The sequence below is a fragment of the Mobula hypostoma genome, chromosome 26, assembly GCF_963921235.1.
Source record: "Mobula hypostoma chromosome 26, sMobHyp1.1, whole genome shotgun sequence".
Lineage (NCBI taxonomy): Eukaryota > Metazoa > Chordata > Chondrichthyes > Myliobatiformes > Myliobatidae > Mobula > Mobula hypostoma.
Genome location: NC_086122.1, coordinates 8,100,890 through 8,119,001, shown reverse-complemented (window position 1 = coordinate 8,119,001; position 18,112 = coordinate 8,100,890). Strand labels below are relative to the sequence as shown.

The following is an 18,112-nucleotide window of genomic DNA, read 5'->3' as shown; positions in this document are numbered from 1 at the left end:
GGCATTAAGGTGCTTCAAGAGGGCATTAAGCGCTGATCAAGTCAAGTCACTTTTTATTGTCATTTCGACCATAGCTGCTGGTACAGTACACAGTAAAAATGAGACAACGTTTTTCAGGACCATGGTCACATGAAACAATACAAAAACCACACTAAACTATGTCTAGTCTAGATCTACCCAGGACTGCATAAAGTGCACAAAACAGTGCAGGCATTTACAATAAATAATAAACAAGACAATAGGCACAGTAGAGGGCAGTAAGCTGGTGTCAGTCCAGGCTCTGGGTATTGAGGAGTCTGATGGCTTGGGGGAAGAAACTGTTACATAGTCTGGTCGTGACAGCCCGAATGCTTCAGTGCCTTTTGCCAGATGGCAGGAGGGAGAAGAGTTTGTATGAGGAGTGTGTGGGGTCCTTCATAATGCTGTTTGCTTTGCGGATGCAGCGTGTGGTGTAAATGTCTGTAATGGCGGGAAGAGAGACCCCGATGATCTTCTCAGCTGACCTCACAATCCGCTGCAGGGTCTTTCGATCCGAGATGGTGCAATTTCCGAACCAGGCCGTGATGCAGCTGCTCAGGATGCTCTCAGTACAACCTCTGTAGAATGTGGTGAGGATGTGGGGGTGGGAAATGGACTTTTCTCAGCCTTCACAGAAAGTAGAGATGCAACTGAGCTTTCTTGGCTATGAGCTGGTGTTGAGGGACCAGGTGAGATTCTCCACCAGGTGAACACCAAGAAATTTGGTGCCCTTAACGATCTCTACGGAGGAGTCGTCGATGTTCAGCAGAGAGTGGTTGCTCCGTGTCCTCCTGAAGTCAACAACCGTCTCTTTTGTTTTGTTCACATTCAGAGACAGGTTGTTGGCTCTGCACCAGTCCGTTAGCCACTGCACCTCCTCTCTGTGCGCTGACCCATCAAGCCGTGGGTTTTACACAGGCAGCAAATGGCTGGTGGTGTGTTTGCCCACTGACCCATAGGAACTGGGTCAATGCTGTGGAGGAGATCTCTCCACACACCGCCACATGGCTGGGAAGTGGTGGGGGGGGGGGTGGGATGGAATAGGTGTGGTTCTCCCACCCCCCCACCTTTCTCCTAAGCTATAGTGTAGCCTCAGATGAGCAGTGGGGGCAGAAAGGGCACCAATTCCCACCCCTGCCAAGAGTGGGCGATGCTTTTACTAAAATAACCGTAACACCAACATGTTAGGATGTGGCTCAATGGCTGAAGGTTCAGACACTATGAGCCAAGCAACGTGTCTGTCATGATCCTACCACTAGGCAGCCTGGCTCAGCTCCTCCTTGTGACTCTTTGAATGCTCTCTGCTCAGCCCTATGGCACTGAGTGCATCCAGCTGCCTCAACTCGCCCCATCCAGGAGCTCCCGTCAGCTCCCTCACCCTGCCAGTTCACTGCAGAAGCCCGCAAACCGGTTCAGCAGCCTGCTCACTCTGGAGCCCCGGGCGGTGAGATGACAACCTTCCTGCCGCCCTGACATTATTGCTCAACATCGCATTTCACTGAGATTCAAACACAGCTACGTCAATTGTTTAAACAGGAAAAGTAGCAAACGAAACAAGAGCTAAATAAATGAAAGTACTGACATTTACACACTGGCTTTCACAATCCCAGAATGTCCCAGTGTTTTATCATCAAATAATTGTTTCTGCGAAGTCCTCAATGCAACAGATGGTTTACCCACAGCTGGTTCCAATAGACTGGGAGAACCCCTCTATTGTCCTTTGTAATGGCAAAAAGAAAATGTTAAGGCCCTCCTCAGATGTTGAGCAGGATTCTGCTTAATGTTCAACCTGAGAGAGGACAGTGCCAACAATGCACTAAAGCTAGACCGTGTACTTAGACCTCAAACCCAAAAGGAATAATTTAGATACAGATTCGCATCAAACGCAGCATTTGATCCAAAGTGTGCTGCCTGCCAAGGTTCCAAGCAGGTCTGGGCAAGCCTCATGGAAGACAGGAAGCCAATGAAAAGAAAAAGAACAAGAAACCTCTAATTTAAAAAACAAGTTACAGAAAAGCAACAAGGTGAGAAAAGAGAAGTCAGCTAAACTTAGAGAGCATTTTAGTTATCCTGCAGTAGCTTCCTTACCACCAAAGGAGAGAGTACAAAAGATTTACACATATAATGTCAAAATAACAAGGACTGAACAGTCCTGTGCTCTCTTCAAGAAAAGGCTGAGGGTTATTTACTCATCCACCTCATTTACTTAATAAATAAAATTGGAGTAGGCCATTCAGCCCATCAAATCCAGGCTGGCATACAACATAGCAATCCCACCAGTCCCATTCCCCTCTAGCCCAGCATTTGGCTCTCTGGTAGGTGCCCACCAACTCTGCCTTGGTTCCTTTATCGCCACCGGGCACCGCGTAACAAGTTAAAAAGCCAAGTAACCAACCAGCGTTTTTGTGGCGTGTAGCAGGAAGCCAGAGGACTCAGAGAAACCCCCAGGGAGAACATGCAAACTGCACACAGACTGCACTCGGCAACTGAACTGGAGTGCCCCCAGTACCGAGGCAGCAGCGGTCTTCCGAAATTACGATAGAGTGGAAGTGTTTTCCAGTTACGGGTGGGTTTTTAATTGATGCAGAAAGGAATTGAAGTGAAACTTCTCCACGAAGGGGGAAATTGCTCACACACGGGATGATAGCATAGTTCCTCGGAAAATACATGAGCAAGAGCTAGTCTAACGGCTAGCGTATTGCTAATACAGTGCAGCTTTCCCCCAAGTGCTCCGGTTTCCTCCCACACGCCAAAGATGTACTGGTTCGGAGGGTAATTGGTCACATGGGTGTACGTGGGTGGCGCAGGCTCGTCAGATTCTGCTGCATCTCTGAATAAAATCAGAAGGATACGCTTGTAGACTAAGATGGAAGGGCACCAGTGAGAAGCATACACCCCAGCACGGAACTGTTGGGCCGAATGGTCTTCCCTTGGTTTGTAATTCCTTCTGCAGTTATGCTTGGCAAGTGGTCAATGATGGTGCAGGAATAGGTCACCATTTCAAAGTTCACCTTTGTTTATCATTAGATGCAAATAGTTACAGGAACCAGGGCAATCACATGAAAAACGCAGTAAAAAAGTAGTAAAAACATAATAGGCAGGCTTTTCATAAACTAAAGCTCAGAGCGGCAGAACAAGACTGTACAATAGAAAATGCACTTCATGGCTGCGAGGAGGTAAACAGCAATGCTAAAACCGAGAATGGGGAAAGTAAACATTTGTACAATGTCCAATCAATTAAATGCCAGGGTTGAATGAATTTTCCCCTTTTATTTCAAGCCTAGTGTATGGGCATTGCTGGTAAGACCAAGATTTATTGTAGGTACCTGCGAAGAAGGACAAAGACATTCTCCTCTGACCATTTTTAGAAGATTGTTACCAGATTGTGATAGTGAGGTGCTGCATTCAGAGAGAGATCAGAGGTGACTGCATCAGCTAAGGCATTTTGAGACTCCTAAGATTACAATCAGTATTGTTATTAGATTGTAGGAACACCAGTACAGGCTTGGCTAACTCCCTGTACATTTTGTTCAAAGTAATGATGTTCTACAAAGATAGACTGGATTTCTAGACTTTTTTTCTCTCTCTGAAAAGGATTACTCACCCAAAGAATCTCATGGGAACGTGGGGGAGGAAATCATACACAAACCAGAAAGCCGAGTTCGGTGAATGATCAGTATGCTTACAAGTAGCCGAATTAAAATGGAAGCATTCCAAGTGGAATGAGCTTAATACCGACAAAGACTGCAATCAGGAATCACTGGAGGACGGGACACATTCTGTACAGAACACAGTCTGCCCACTCAGTTAGATCAGGACCTAGCTGCACCTCAACATGACGCACTCACATTGTCTCTGCAGACCTCTCTACTGCTACCCACAAAAATGGATCAGCTTTAGCCATGAGATTTTCAGCTGAGAAACTGGGGCAGCAAGTTTCAGGCTCTGCTGCCCTTGTGGTGATCAAGCTCTTTGTTCTGAGATCATCTCACAAGATTAATAGCTTTGCCTTTTTCAGCCCATCTTAAAGCTCCCTGGTCAGAATGCACCTTAAACTTAAGGGAAAAATAAATGGGTGGCGAGTAGGGATTGGTGCATAATCCTTGTTAGCTATGGATGGAGTGGGGAACTAGCCAGGGAATATCACTGAGAGACATCAAAAGAGATGGATGGGGGGAGGATGTTAAATGGAATTGTTGCCCGAATGAGATATGGGACTTTAATTGAATTTTTTTTGCATCTGTATTTACTTGGATGACAGAAGCCGTTTATAGAACAGAGGCAAAACAGTAGTGAGGTCACTGCTCATATCCACCTCACAGAAGAGGAAGTGCTTGCTGTCTTGAGGCAAACTAGGGTGGGGGTAAGTGTCTCCTTGGATCTTGTGGGAGCCCGGTGCACTGGCAGAAGTACTTAAAATGGCCTTAACCACAGGTGAGGTGCCACAGGACTGGAGGATCGCAAATGCTGCTTCATTGTTTAAGAAAGGCTCTAAGGATGAGCCAGGAAATTACAGGCCAGTGAGCCTGACATCAGTAGTGGGTAAACTAGTGGAAGGTATTCCAAGGGACGGGAAGTATACATATTTGGATGGACAGGACCTGATGAGGGATAGTCAACATGGCTTTATGTGTGGTAGGTTGTGTTGAACCAATATTATAGTTTTCCGAGGCGCAGGTTGGGGGCTCATTTTTCTGTTGCTGTTCTATGAATATTGATGCCTGAATATGTGGCAACACTTGCGGGCACATCCTTAGGTAGTGTGGATTGTTAATGTAAATGATGCGTCTCACCGAAAGTACCGATGTACATGTGTTGCCACAGCTCTGCCCTCCAGCGATAATCTGAATCTGAGAGCCTGTCTCAGGTGTCTGGTGTGTCTGCCCAACATGGCTGACCGAAGTGTGAAAAGAGCCCCAGTGCTGTGAACAATGGACTGTGACTCTGACATCGGTTTGCTTATCTTTAGAGTGAGTTTGGAGAGCTGGCATCATTGATATGTTTCTAACACACTGAGATATCTCCTGTGTGTAGTCCAGATCTTAGGGTCAAGGATTATTGCTATGAGTATTGTGCCAGGTCTGAGCTCCCTTTTCATTCATCTGCAAGAGTGAATTTCATTACTGATGTCCGCCTTCACTGGAGAGGTGGCTCCCGAGCCACAAAGAGTGGTCCATGATCCCAGGGCCTTTATTGTTGGAGAACAGTGGGGGCCAAGTCAATGGGTATATTTAAAGGGGAGATTGATAGGCTCTTGATTAGTTGTGGTGTCAAAAATTACGGGGAGAAGGCAGAAGAATGGGGTTGAGAGAGATAATAAATCAGCCATGACATCCAAACTAGACAAAGAGGGCAGAGCCACGGTTTACAAAGCCCAGGTGCTAAGTATCATGGAGTATGCCTGCTTATCATGGATGAATGCCTCACAGAGTGTCCTCAGCCAGCTTGATTCCATTCAAAGAAAGGCTCTCGGGATTATAGGTGTAGGTGAAGCCACAGCTCGTGAGAAGCTAGCCATCAGTAGCTTACACCACAGACGACAGGTTGCTGCAGCTACTGTGCTGTACAAAATGCACGCCAGCCACAGCCCTGCAGACCTTCGCGTCATGCTGCCTTCATCTTATGAGAGACGGCGCACCACACAACCAAGTTTATCTGTGCCTGCTCATGCTGTTTCTATGCCTGTTTCGAGAACCTACACACTGGATAGAAGCTTCCTTCACTGTGCTATCAGAATTTGGAACAGCCTTCCAGATGCTGTGGTTGGAAACATCTGCGACGATGGGGTCCAAGCCTTCAAGAGTCGAGTGCACAAACACCTGTCATCTCTGGGGGGGAAGTCACATGCTTCTTCATAAGACATCATGAAGGGGACCAGGATGGCAATGCTTGGTTGTTGGTAGGTAGGGTTAATACCTAACTTTCAAGAGCACTTGTGAGTTAAACTGCTGGAGAACAGTGCGGAAAGAACAGGTGCTGTTTTCTCCCGGTAGGGATTAGTTTTTAATTCCAAGTGCTCCTGCCACGTTTTGTCACCCTGCAACCTTATCCTTCAATCTCTTTGAATTATGGAGGACAGCATGTGTATAAATGTCTCTCTCCAGCAGACTTTATTATAAGACCATAAGACCATAAAACAAAGGAGCAGAAGTAGGCCATTCGGCCCATCAAGTCTGCTCCGCCATTTTATCATGAGCTGATCCATTCTCCCATTTAGTCCCACTCCCCCGTCTTCTCACCTTAGCCTTTGATGCCCTGGCTACTCAGATACCTATCAATCTCTGCCTTAAATACACCCAATGACTTGGCCTCCACTGCTGCCCGTGGCAACAAATTCCATAGATTCACCACCCTCTGACTAAAAAAATTTCTTTGCATTTCTGTTCTGAAAGGGCGCCCTTCAATCCTTAAGTCATGCCCTCTCGTACTAGACTCCCCCATCATGGGAAACAACTTTGCCACATCCACTCTGTCCATGCCTTTTAACATTCGAAATGTTTCTATGAGGTCTCCCCTCATTCTTCTAAACTCCAAGGAATACAGTCCAAGAGCGGACAAACATTCCTCATATGTTAACCCTCTCATTCCCGGAATCATTCTAGTGAATCTTCTCTGTACCCTCTCCAACGTCAGCACATCCTTTCTTAAATAAGGAGACCAAAACTGCCCACAGTACTCCAAGTGAGGTCTCACCAGCACCTTATAGAGCCTCAACATCACATCCCTGCTCCTATACTCTATTCCTCTAGAAATGAGTGCCAACATTGCATTCACCTTCTTCACTACTGACTCAACCTGGAGGTTAACTTTAAGGGTATCCTGTACGAGGACTCCCAAGTCCCGTTGCATCTCAGAACTTTTAATTCTTTCCCCATTTAAATAATAGTCTGCCCGTTTATTTTTTCTGCCAAAGTGCATAACCAGACACTTTCCAACATTGTACTTCATTTGCCACTTCTCTGCCCATTCTTCCAATCTATGCAAGTCTCTCTGCAGACTCTCCGTTTCCTCAGCACTACTGGCCCCTCCACCTATCTTCGTATCATCAGCAAACTTAGCCACAAAGCCATCTATTCCATAATCCAAATCGTTGATGTACAATGTAAAAAGAAGCGGCCCCAACATGGACCCCTGTGGAACACCACTGGTAACCGGCAGCCAACCAGAATAGGATCCCTTTATTCCCACTCTCTGTTTCCTGCCAATCAGCCAACACTCTATCCACGTATGTAACTTTCCCGTAATTCCATGGGCTCTTATCTTGTTAAGTAGCCTCAGGTGTGGCACCTTGTCAAAGGCCTTCTGAAAATCCAAATATACAACATCCACTGCCTCTCCCTTGTCTAGCCTACTGGTATTTTCCTCAAAAAATTGTAATAGGTTTGTCAGGCAGGATTTTCCTTTAAGGAATCCATGCTGAGTTCTGCCTATCTTGTCATATGCCTCCAGGTACTCTGTAACCTCATCCTTGACAATCGACTCCAACAACTTCCCAACCACTGACGTCAAGCTAACAGGTCTATAATTTCCTTTTTGATTCCTTGCCCCCTTCTTAAATAGCGGAGTGACATTTCCAATCTTCCAGTCCTCCGGAACCATGCCAGAATCGATCGACTTTTGAAAGATCATCGCTAATGCCTCCGCAATCTCCACAGCTACTTCCTTCAGAACACGCGGGTGCATTCCATCTGGTCCAGGAGATTTATCTACCTTTAGCCTATTCAACTTCCTGAGTACTTCCTCTGTCGTAATTGTGACTGCGCACACTTCTCTTCCCTGCCACCCTTGAGTGTCCGGTATACTGCTGATGTCTTCCTCAGTGAAGACTGATGCAAAATACTCGTTCAGTTCCTCTGCCATCTCCTCACCTCCCACTACAATTTCTCCAGCATCATTTTCTATCAGTCCTATATCTACTCTCACCTGTCTTTTGCTCTTTATATACTTGAAAAAGTTGTTAGTATCCTCTTTGATATTATTTGCTAGCTTCCTTTCATAGTTAATCTTTTCTCTCTTAATGACCTTCTTGGTTTCCTTTTGTAAGGTTTTAAAAACTTCCCAATCCTCTGTCTTCCCACTAATTTTTGCTTCCTTGTATGCTCTCTCCTTTGCTTTAACTTTGGCTTTGACTTCTCTTGTCAACCATGTTTGCATCCTTTTTCCACTCGAAAATTTCTTCTTTTTTGGAATATACCTGTGTTGCACATTCCTCATTTCTCGCATAAACTCCAGCCACTGCTGCTCTGCTGTCTTTCCCGCCAGTGTCCCTTTCCAGTCAACTTTGGCCAGTTCCTCTCTCATGCCACTGTAATTTCCTTTACTCCACTGAAATATCGACACATCAGATTTCAGCTTCTCTTTTTCTAATTTCACAGTGAACTCAATCATGTTATGATCACTGCCTCCTAAGGGTTCCTTCACCTCAATCTCTCCAATCACCTCCGGTTCATTACACAATACCCAATCCAGTACAGCCGATCCCCGGTGGGCTCAACAACAAACTGTTCTAAAAAGTCATCTCGCAGACATTCTACAAGTTCTCTCTCTTGAGATCCAGTGCCGACCTGATTTTCCCAATCCACTCGCATGTTAAAATCACCCACAATTATCATAACACTGCCCTTCTGATAAGCCTTTTCTATTTCCAGTTGTAATTTGTAGTCCACATCCCTGCAGCTGTTTGGAGGCCTATAAATAACTGCCATCAGGGTCCTTTTACCCATGCTATTTCTTAGCTCAACCCATAAAGGTTCTGCACCTTCCGATCCTATATCACCTCTTTCTAATGATTTAATATCATTTCTTACCAATAAAGCCATGCCTCCCCCTCTGCCTACCTTCCTATCCTTCCGATACACCGTGTATCCTTGGATGTTCAGCTCCCAGAGACATGCATTCTTTAGCCAGGTCTCAGTGATGGCCACAATATCATACCTGCCAATCTGTAGCTGTACAACAAGATCATCCACCTTATTCCTTATGCTGCGTGCATTTAAGTACAACACCTTAAGACCAGTATTTGATATTTTTTGCTTTGATTTCACTGCAACTTTATTGCACTGCAACTCATCCCAATGGCTACAAATTTGCCCCATCGCCTGCCTGTCTTTCCTGACATCTTTACTGTTCACTATCTTAGATTTATTTCTGTTTTCCCCTTCCTCCGCTCTATCATTCTGGTTCCCATCCCCCTGCTAAATTAGTTTAAACCCTCCCTAACAGCTCTATTAAACCTCCCCGCCAGGATATTGGTCCCCTTCGGGTTCGGGTGTAACCTGTCCTTTTTGAATCATCATGATCATCATGACTCCAGTATTTGAACTATTTTTTAATGTTTCTCAATTGTACATATGATTTTTTTGTGTTCTATCGCTGAGCAGCAGTGAACCATCTGATTGGCCTATCAGAGTTCTCTTTGGGAACTAGTTGACTTGATCAGCAGTTCTGATCTGGCTATTGTTCACGATTGCACTTAGAATGGCAGAGCAGACTCGATGGGCTGAATGGACTAATTTTGCTCCTATGTCTTATAGTCTTATGGTCAGCAAGAACAGGCTGTGGAGGATGAACCTCTTGTGGGCTTTGAGGTTAACACCTATTCGTTGAAATGCTCTAATGAATGAGTTAAATGGTCTGGCCTCTCAGCACCCATTAACTAAAGTACCATTCGCCCACTTCAGCTCCAATACAGAGTGATGTTGTTTCTGGAATGTAGCTGCTGTATGCCGAGCAGATTCCCACTGGTCCTGGAGATTAAGTGGACTCCACACCAAGTTGATTCTAACTTGATTTTAACTGAGATATGGCTGTTGTGTTTTACTATTTATTGTTATGTTTATTATTTAGTGTTGCAGTTGTTCTGTTATGATTGCACTGCTCCTGAGAAACGCTGTCTCATTCTGCCCTGCAGAGCTGATGTATGGTTAGAATGACAATAAAGTTGTTTGAATCTTGAATCTTGAAGTTTGTTAGAGCAAACATTATAGCGAGAAGGACTGGGACAGCGTCAGGGCAATGGTGCAGACTGGTACCTTCTCAGTTTCAGACAATGTCTGCCTTTCAGCCAAGTATAGTCTGTCAGTTCCAGGTCAAGGAACACCATGGAAATTTCATCCTTGGTTTAATCTTGTTTGTTACATATGCAAAAACTATGCAAGATAATCAGTAAAATGCAAATCATTTGCTAACACAAACCCATCAGTATGAAAGGGAGAGAGAGAGAGAGAGGAATTACTGTGAATGATATACTGCGGTAAATTCTGGCACCACAATGCAGTAACAACCAGAAAAATCATTTCCATGTTGTTGGTTGAAGGGTAAACTTAGGGTGAAGCTCCAGGGAGACCCCCCAGTGAAGCCCGAGAGCATAAACCGGGGTCCTGGTTTAAAGTTACTACAAGACTAGTGCTACCTTCATCCATACAGGATTGTCAAATTAAAATCTGTTGGAAGTTTCACAACTGGAAGTTGAGCCCGGAAACTTTGCCCAAGAGTCAGGAATGTTACCACTGGGCCAGAGCTAATAAGGAATCGTCTGTCCCTGGGAAAGGTGGCTGCAGGAACAGACCATAATATTGCAGTGTTGAACCGTTAATGTATTGACACCTGGGGTAATAATCTTAGGAGGGAATAGGAAATTCTATCAGATTAATGTCTGATATGCAAGTGTGGGTTAGCAATGAAAACACAGACAAACTCTCCCTGTATTTTGCATTGGCTTGGATCGATTCAGCAGGTCTTCTAAAACTCTGGCAAACTTCTACAGATGGACAGTGGAGAGTTGCAACGCGACCTGGCATGGATACACCAATACCCAGGAACAGGAAAGTCTACGGAAAGGGGTGGGACACAGCCCAGTCCATCACAGTCAAAGCCCTCCCCACCATTCAGCACACTTGCAAGGAGCATTTCCAGGAGAAAGCAGCGTCCATTTTCCAGGAGCCCTATCGCTCTCTTCTCACTACTACCATCAGGCAGGAGGTACAGGAGACTTGGGTCCCACACCACCAGGTTCAGGAATGGTTATTACCCTCCATGAACGAGCGTGGATAAGTTCACTCACCTCAATACTCTGCAACTCACGTTCTCAGTGTTTATTTGTTTTATTATGTGCATGATTTGTCTTCTTTGGCTCATTGGTTGTCAGTCTTTGTTATGTCTAGTTTTTCATTTCTCTGTAAATGTCTGCAAGCTATGAATCTCAAGGTAGGATGTAGTGGTATGTGAACTTAATAAATCTTCTGTGACCTTTGAACTTCCTGAATAAATGAACTCATACCTTTCAGATCAGTGGCATTGCTGTGCTGAGGGAAGTTCTGAACTTTTCCCTGGAACCTCTATTGACAAAACTCACACCAATCTGCAGAGCATCTTTGGCAAGTGTTATTGGGGGGAATGTCAGGATTATAGCAATGCAGAATACTGCAGAGGGAGTGTTAGAGTGGGGGGCCTTTCATGCTTGGGGTTTGTCTGGTATTCCCAAAAGCTGACGCACCTGTACATCCCGGTACGACAGCAGAAGGTTCACCACTATGTCTGCGCTCAGCAGCTCGACACTGTCCAGACGCTGTTGTATCTGTGCAAGGGCCTTTCGAAGCTCCTGCCCGCTGTGCATCTCCCTCGCTTTGCGGATGTCATTCCGAATGGTCTCCCGAAAATACTCGCTGCAGGAGGAGAAGAGGGGTCAGGTCAGATCCGGTGACTTACCGTCTGCAGATCGAGACACAGTGAAATGCGCCATGTGCGTTAACGACCAACACAAACTAAGGATGTGTTGGGGGGCGGCCCGCAAGTGTCGCCACACATCCCAGCGCCAACAAAGCATGCCCACCCACTGCGTTTGCAGAACAGCCCGGGCGGCAACAACAGGAGCAAGACAAGCCCCGTTCCTCCCTCCTCCCCACTCACACAGACAGTCCTCCAAGCCCAGGACGGGCTGTCTCTGGCTGTCAGCCTCCAGTGGACTCATTGGGCCTTTGAGTTCCTTAGCAGGCACGCAGACTCACCGACATAGGGCTGCAGCCCTTGGGCTCCAACTTCCCGACTTCCCATTGACCTTCAGGCTTCAGTGTTGGGCACATTTACGGCAAGGTTCGCCAACAATGAACAATGAGAACCCCATGCACTAGGCCTTGAACTCTGGTCTTGACAACTCATATACCTAGGAAGTCTCTGGCCCCCATGACTGCAGTCCCAGAACCCACTGAGGATCTACAGGACCACCAGTGCTCATCCTCGCTAGCCTACAGAACCACCATCCGACCACGGATGCTCTTCATCCCACATCCACATCACTGGACTGGCCTTCCAGTGCAGAACGCACAGAGTGGAACAGAGGCCTCGACTCTGCTCTGCCCTCTAACTCCTCCACATGCCTGTCCCACGGCATCTCCTCAGTAACACCAGCAAACATAACCAATTCCAATCCTGCTGCCTCTATGCAACCCTCACAGTCTTAGTCCCTTCATAAACAGAGGCTCAGTACCACGTGTCTTGCAGTCTTTGGGGAATTCACTCGTTAATGCTTGGTACGTCATGTTAGCTCTTTCACAGCAACGAGGGCCACCTATCCCCACTTTTTAATTTCACGTTTACTTTATGGAGTGAGAAAGCTAAAGAAAAGCGTGGTGAAGAAATTCTTCCCTGTCGCCTTCTCAAAAGGTGATCCTTTGTTCAGCCCCCAGTTTTAGATCGTCCCTCAAAAGGAAACATCCTCCTTTATCAGGCCGCATCAGAGCTCTACATATTCAAATGGGATTATTACTCATGCTCGAAGGAATGTGGGCCAAACCTAGCTTCATGCTAAATTCTTCACCCAAGGGATTAAGTGAACCTTTTCAGAATTGTTTCCAATGCAAGTACGGTATATCACTCTTTGGATAAGGAAGCTAATACTGTCCACAGTAATCCAGGTGGTGCTCACAACGGATACAGTAATAGCAGCACATTCCCAATTTTCATAAACCCTCTTCCTTGCAATGAAGGACAACATTCCACTTCCCTTCCTGATTACATGCTGCATTCACGTGCTAATGGCCCAAACTTCCCGCCGGAGGACAACTGTATCTCTCCCCCCACCCCCGTACCATTCTCTAGGGTCTCTATAATTAAACAACTTCATTAAAATTGTTCAATAAATTGGTAAATTTGGTTTGTTATTGTCACATGTACCGAGTTACAGTGGAAAAACTTTGATTGGAAGTTCCCACCTGATCCCGAACCCTTGACCTGCATTTGACCCCTATCCCCTTGAACCAGGTCAAAATTCCATTTCAGTGTTGCTAATGCACCCACTATTCGTACAGATCATTTCATCGCATCTGTACATTGTGGCAGTGCAAGGGAAAAGTAATACCAGAATGCAGAACAAAGCGTTACAGTTGCAGAGAAAGTACAGGGAGGCAGCTAATAAGGTGCAAGGCCGTAACGAGGTAGATTGTGAGGTCAAGAGTCTATCTTATAGTATTAGGTGACCATTCAATAGTCTTATTACAGTGGGATAGAAGATGGCCTTGTGCCTGGTGATATGTCCTTTCAGGCTTTTGTATCTTCTGCCTAATGGGAAGGGTGAAGACAACAATGTTTTTCCAGTACTTCCCACCAAATTGGAAAACTTCATAATTCTGCTCATTTGGTTTCTTTTGTTTTAACTGTGTTCTTTCTTGTAAAAATTGAGTAAAAGTAATTTTTTTTCTTGTGAATGCTGCTTATCTGATGCTATGTGCCTGTGACGCTGCCGCGAGTAAATTTTTTCACTGCGCCTGTGCGTACATGTACTTGTGCACATGACAATAAAACTTGACTTCGTCGTTATACTACATCTGCCAAAATTCTGTCTGCTCTCTTAACTTATCCACATCCCTGCATCCTCCCCTCATCTTGCTTCTCACTGTCCCTTCACCCTTGTCATTAATCCAGACGAGGCCGCAGCACCTCACTGGCCAGTCTCCAACCCTGAAAATGATCCATTTATCTGGACTGACGAGGTGGCCAATCCCTTGTCCATGCCAAGATAGTAGCCTCAATGCCATGAGGTCATACTTTGTGTGATAACTTGTAATATGCTGCTTTACGGACAAATCTCTGCAAATCCAAAGATGCTGCATTTATTAGTTCCCTTTTTAATCACCCTGCTTGTCATTACCTCCAAGAACTCTAATAAATTACCAAACCCAATTTCCCTCATGTAAAACCACTTTCAAAATTGTACTATAATTTTCTAAATGCTCCGCTATTATTCCCTTAATGGATTCCGGCATTTTCCCATTAAGTTAACCGGCCCATAATTTGCTGCTCTCAAATTACTTGAAAGGAATGCTTCCATTTGTGGTTTCTGGGCAATTGAAACCATTCCAGGGTTGAGTGAAATTTGGACGGTCATGACCAATGCATTCACTACACCAAAAGCCACTTCTTTTAATACACTCAGATAGAGACCACCAGATTAAGAAGATTTGTCACCCTTTAACCCCAAACCATGTGCCTGGTTCCTGTTCTTTGGTGACGGTGATCGTTTTGATTCCACCCTCCACTTTATCACTGGTCTTCCTATTATTACTGGGTTTCTGGACAAATGGATTAATTGAATCCACGGAGAAAATCAGATTCATTGAGTGGGTCTTAGTTTTCTCAAATCACCTACCACGTGGTGAGAGAGATCTAAATATTAACATGAAAGTGGAAATGTGATCAAAGCAGAGTTCCTCAAATACAACTTCCCCAGCAGAGGATTGTTACAGCGTGGATGAGGGGCATTTTGTTGGTCGATTCCATACTAGTCTACCTATTGCAAATCAGCTCTTCTTCCTGTTCTCTCCCCACATAGCTGTAACTTCCCTTAAATTTCTGCTTCATTATCTTTCTCACTAACTGTAATATAAACTGTGTCTGTGTACTTTCCTTAACTCTGAATAGGAATTCCATCCTTCACCACTGTGGGACATCCTTGCCTCTTCAGTTTTGCTCCATCCTCCTCAGTCTCTCCCTTCCCTTCCTGTGTTTTGCCAACATTGTGTATCCAGGAATATTCAGAACTCATTCCTACTCTTCTATTTTCGCCAGGTCCTTTGTTGTCATGATGTCACAATTATTATTGCCGTGAGGTAGCTACCTACACCTCAGCTCACCAACACGCTCAACGTGCTTCCCGTATTTAGATAGATGCTCTATAAACCTAGCTTTGATCATCTTGTATTATATCGATACAGTTCTGTCCAAAGCTTTTTGTTGCACAAGAACGTAAGAAATAGGAGCAGGAGTCGGCCATCGGGCCCGTTGAGCCTGCTCCGCCATTCAGTAAGATCATGGCTGATCTGGCCATGGACTCATCTCCACCCACCTGCCTTTCCCCATTACCTTCAATTCCCCTACTGTGCACAAATCTATCCAAGCTTGTCTTAAATACACTTACAGAGGTAGCCTCCACTGCTTCATTGGGCAGAGAATTCCAGGGATTCACCACTCTCTGGGAAAAGCAGTTCCACCTCATCCTCATCCTAAATCTACTCCCCGCAAATCTTGAGGGCATGTTATCTTTGTTCTGTTGCTATTTGTTTTTACCAATTCTTTCTGCACGTTTCCTCATTCCTTGTGGTACCTCCCCTGCCAAGTGAGTTCAAACGTCCTCCTTCAGCACCAGCAAGCTTCACCAGGATTCATTACTCCTAGCTCTAATAGTGAGCACCTCCGTCACCTCTTCTGCAGCCAAGCCCTGATCAATGCTGCCCTCCTAGTACCTTACTCAGTGGTGCGTTGTGCAGGGAAAACTCCACGGGTTTCCACCTCTGGAGTCTTGCATCCTAATCCCCTCCCTACACCCTGAAAGTTTGCCACGGAAGCAGGAATCTCACCAAGAATTGATCTGCGTTTCCTCGAGCAGCTTGGTCAGGCGATCCACCAAGGGCACGAGCAGGGTCTCAAGATTAAAGTGCGGCTGTAACATCTCGGTCAGACCCTTTATCATGCTGGCTTCACAGCAGAAGAGCTTCCCAGTGGGCGTCACGATGTAGGGGATAAACATGTAGTTCCCGCAGCAGCCCTGGACGAGGAAGGGAGACAGACACATTCTGATGATCACTGCAGCTTCTGTGACAACATCCTATCTGTAAGTTACACACAAGCACATCTTGTTATACAGAATGAAGCCAGAAAATAATCCTAACCCAACAGATTCTTTGTGAAAGTGCCTTGGTCCGTGAGGAATGAAAAGTAATTATTGTTCCAGTCAGTGAGCTGGAACCAGAGCCGAGCAGGTAGAAGTCCCTGGTCCAGAAAGCAAAGATTCAATGTTCAAAAAACCCTTTTCTCAAAGTGAATGAATCAGTAACAACAGCATCCCCTCCCATGCAATTTCTCCAGAAAATTAAAGGGAGGATAAATGCCATACTAATGTTGTGTAATTATTCAGTGGTGCCAAGAATGGGTGATGCTCCGAACCCCAGTGGGAACTGAATGAGATTGCTCCATTATTCAATGCCAAGGGAATATTCAATGCCAAGGGAACACGAGTACTTTGCTTACGACAAGCTTGTTTCACTGGTCTCTCAGATCGAGTGGCTGCATCTCAATCTGGTATGCAGGCACGGACACACAAAAGAGGAAAAAGCTGTAGAGGGTTGTAAACTCAGCCAACAACATCATTGGCACTGGCTTCCCCACCACTGAGGACATCGTCAAAAGGCAGCATTCATCATTAGGGACCTCCATCACCTAGGACATGGCAACTCCTCATTGCTACCATCAGTGAGGAGGTACAGGAGCCTGAAGACACACAGTTAGCATATCAGGAACAATTTCTTCTCCTCCACCATCGGCTTTCTGAACAGGCAATGAACACAGGAACATCACCTCAATACTTTGTTCTCTTTTTGCATTACTTAGATTGTTTATTTTTATATTCCTAATTTTAACTTCAGTATTTTTTAATGTATTGCACTGTAGTGGGGGGGGGGGGGAGAAGTGAGAGAGATGAAGGGAAAGAGAGACTGAGAGACAGATAGAGAGAGAGACAGAAACAGAGATTATGCCTTGCTAAATCACTCAAAGTCCTGTTCTCAGCCAGCAGTCAATCATGGTCCAAAGTTTTATTTTAATATTTCCTAGAATACATTGTAATAATGCACATGACAATGCAAGTGCAGATGTACAAGAAAGATTTTATTGGCTCCGGAAAGACTCCAGGATGAAAAAGAGATAAAAAGGCTCCCAATTCAGTGAACCAGTTGGGGTGCGGAGAGTGTAACCAGGAGAAATATGGCTACTCATAACAGCCCCCTGGGCACAAATGATCTTTGGGGCAATGTTAACCTGAGTGATGGAATACAAGGGACGTTTAGTTGTTATCAAGTACTGACTGAAGGACAGAGGTCTCATCTTGGGCTGGTCAAGAGGTTGTGCTTTCCAAGTCTAAGGCACTGCTCTGCTAAATAAAAATGAGATCCACACATTCCCAACGCAACCCATTGGATAAAGAGCAAATGCAACTCCATTTATATCAATGACAGCATACAGTACATCCGACACAAAGACTGGTAAAGAGGACTTGTGGCCATTGAGAATTACAACCATGATTCACATCGGGTTGCTTCTAAGTTCTGTATCTGGCTGGCTTTCTTGCAGATATTTAAAAAAATTTGAGAGTTATGGAGCTTGAGTTTTGTGTGGGTGCAGAGGGCCACTAAACCCCGAAATGAGATCCTAAGTGTCAACTCAATCACAGGAGCTACATCCTTACCGATCCGTAACAAGTGGTCCAGCTGTTATTTGGAATGATACAAATAGTAAAGGGCCCTTGCTCCCCGTTCCCCAACCACCATCATGTCAGTCCTGGACTGCTGGCCGTTCTCCCAGCCCCACCCCAAGAGAGGGCTGTTTCCCCAAACACAAAGGCAACAAGGTAAGTGCTGTCGAAAACGTAAGCCCCAATGAGTCAGCAAAGCGACTGATCTCATCCGGCTCCTTCCCCAACGAGTCCAAAGCAAGAAGTCTACGTTTTTAAATTAAGGAACCCAATGGAAGTCGTAAACAGCTTTCCAAAGACCTACTATTAATGCTTTCTCTCTTTCTCTGTCTCCTTTTCTTACTGTCTGCTTCCTTC

The 18,112-nt window shown here is 45.4% G+C and overlaps 1 protein-coding gene across 2 annotated transcripts in view; it reads right to left on the bottom strand.

Annotated features, from left to right (window-relative positions):
- si:ch211-1i11.3 (mitogen-activated protein kinase kinase kinase 5) overlaps positions 1 to 18,112 on the bottom strand; it is a 192,447-nt gene that overhangs the window by 139,497 nt on the left and 34,838 nt on the right. For both annotated transcript variants that reach the window (XM_063033924.1, XM_063033925.1), the window contains 2 exons: positions 15,867 to 16,054; positions 11,513 to 11,681 (listed from right to left, as the gene is read on the bottom strand). In XM_063033924.1, the coding sequence (XP_062889994.1) occupies positions 11,513 to 11,681; positions 15,867 to 16,054 (357 nt within the window). The remainder of the gene's footprint in view (positions 1 to 11,512; positions 11,682 to 15,866; positions 16,055 to 18,112) is intronic.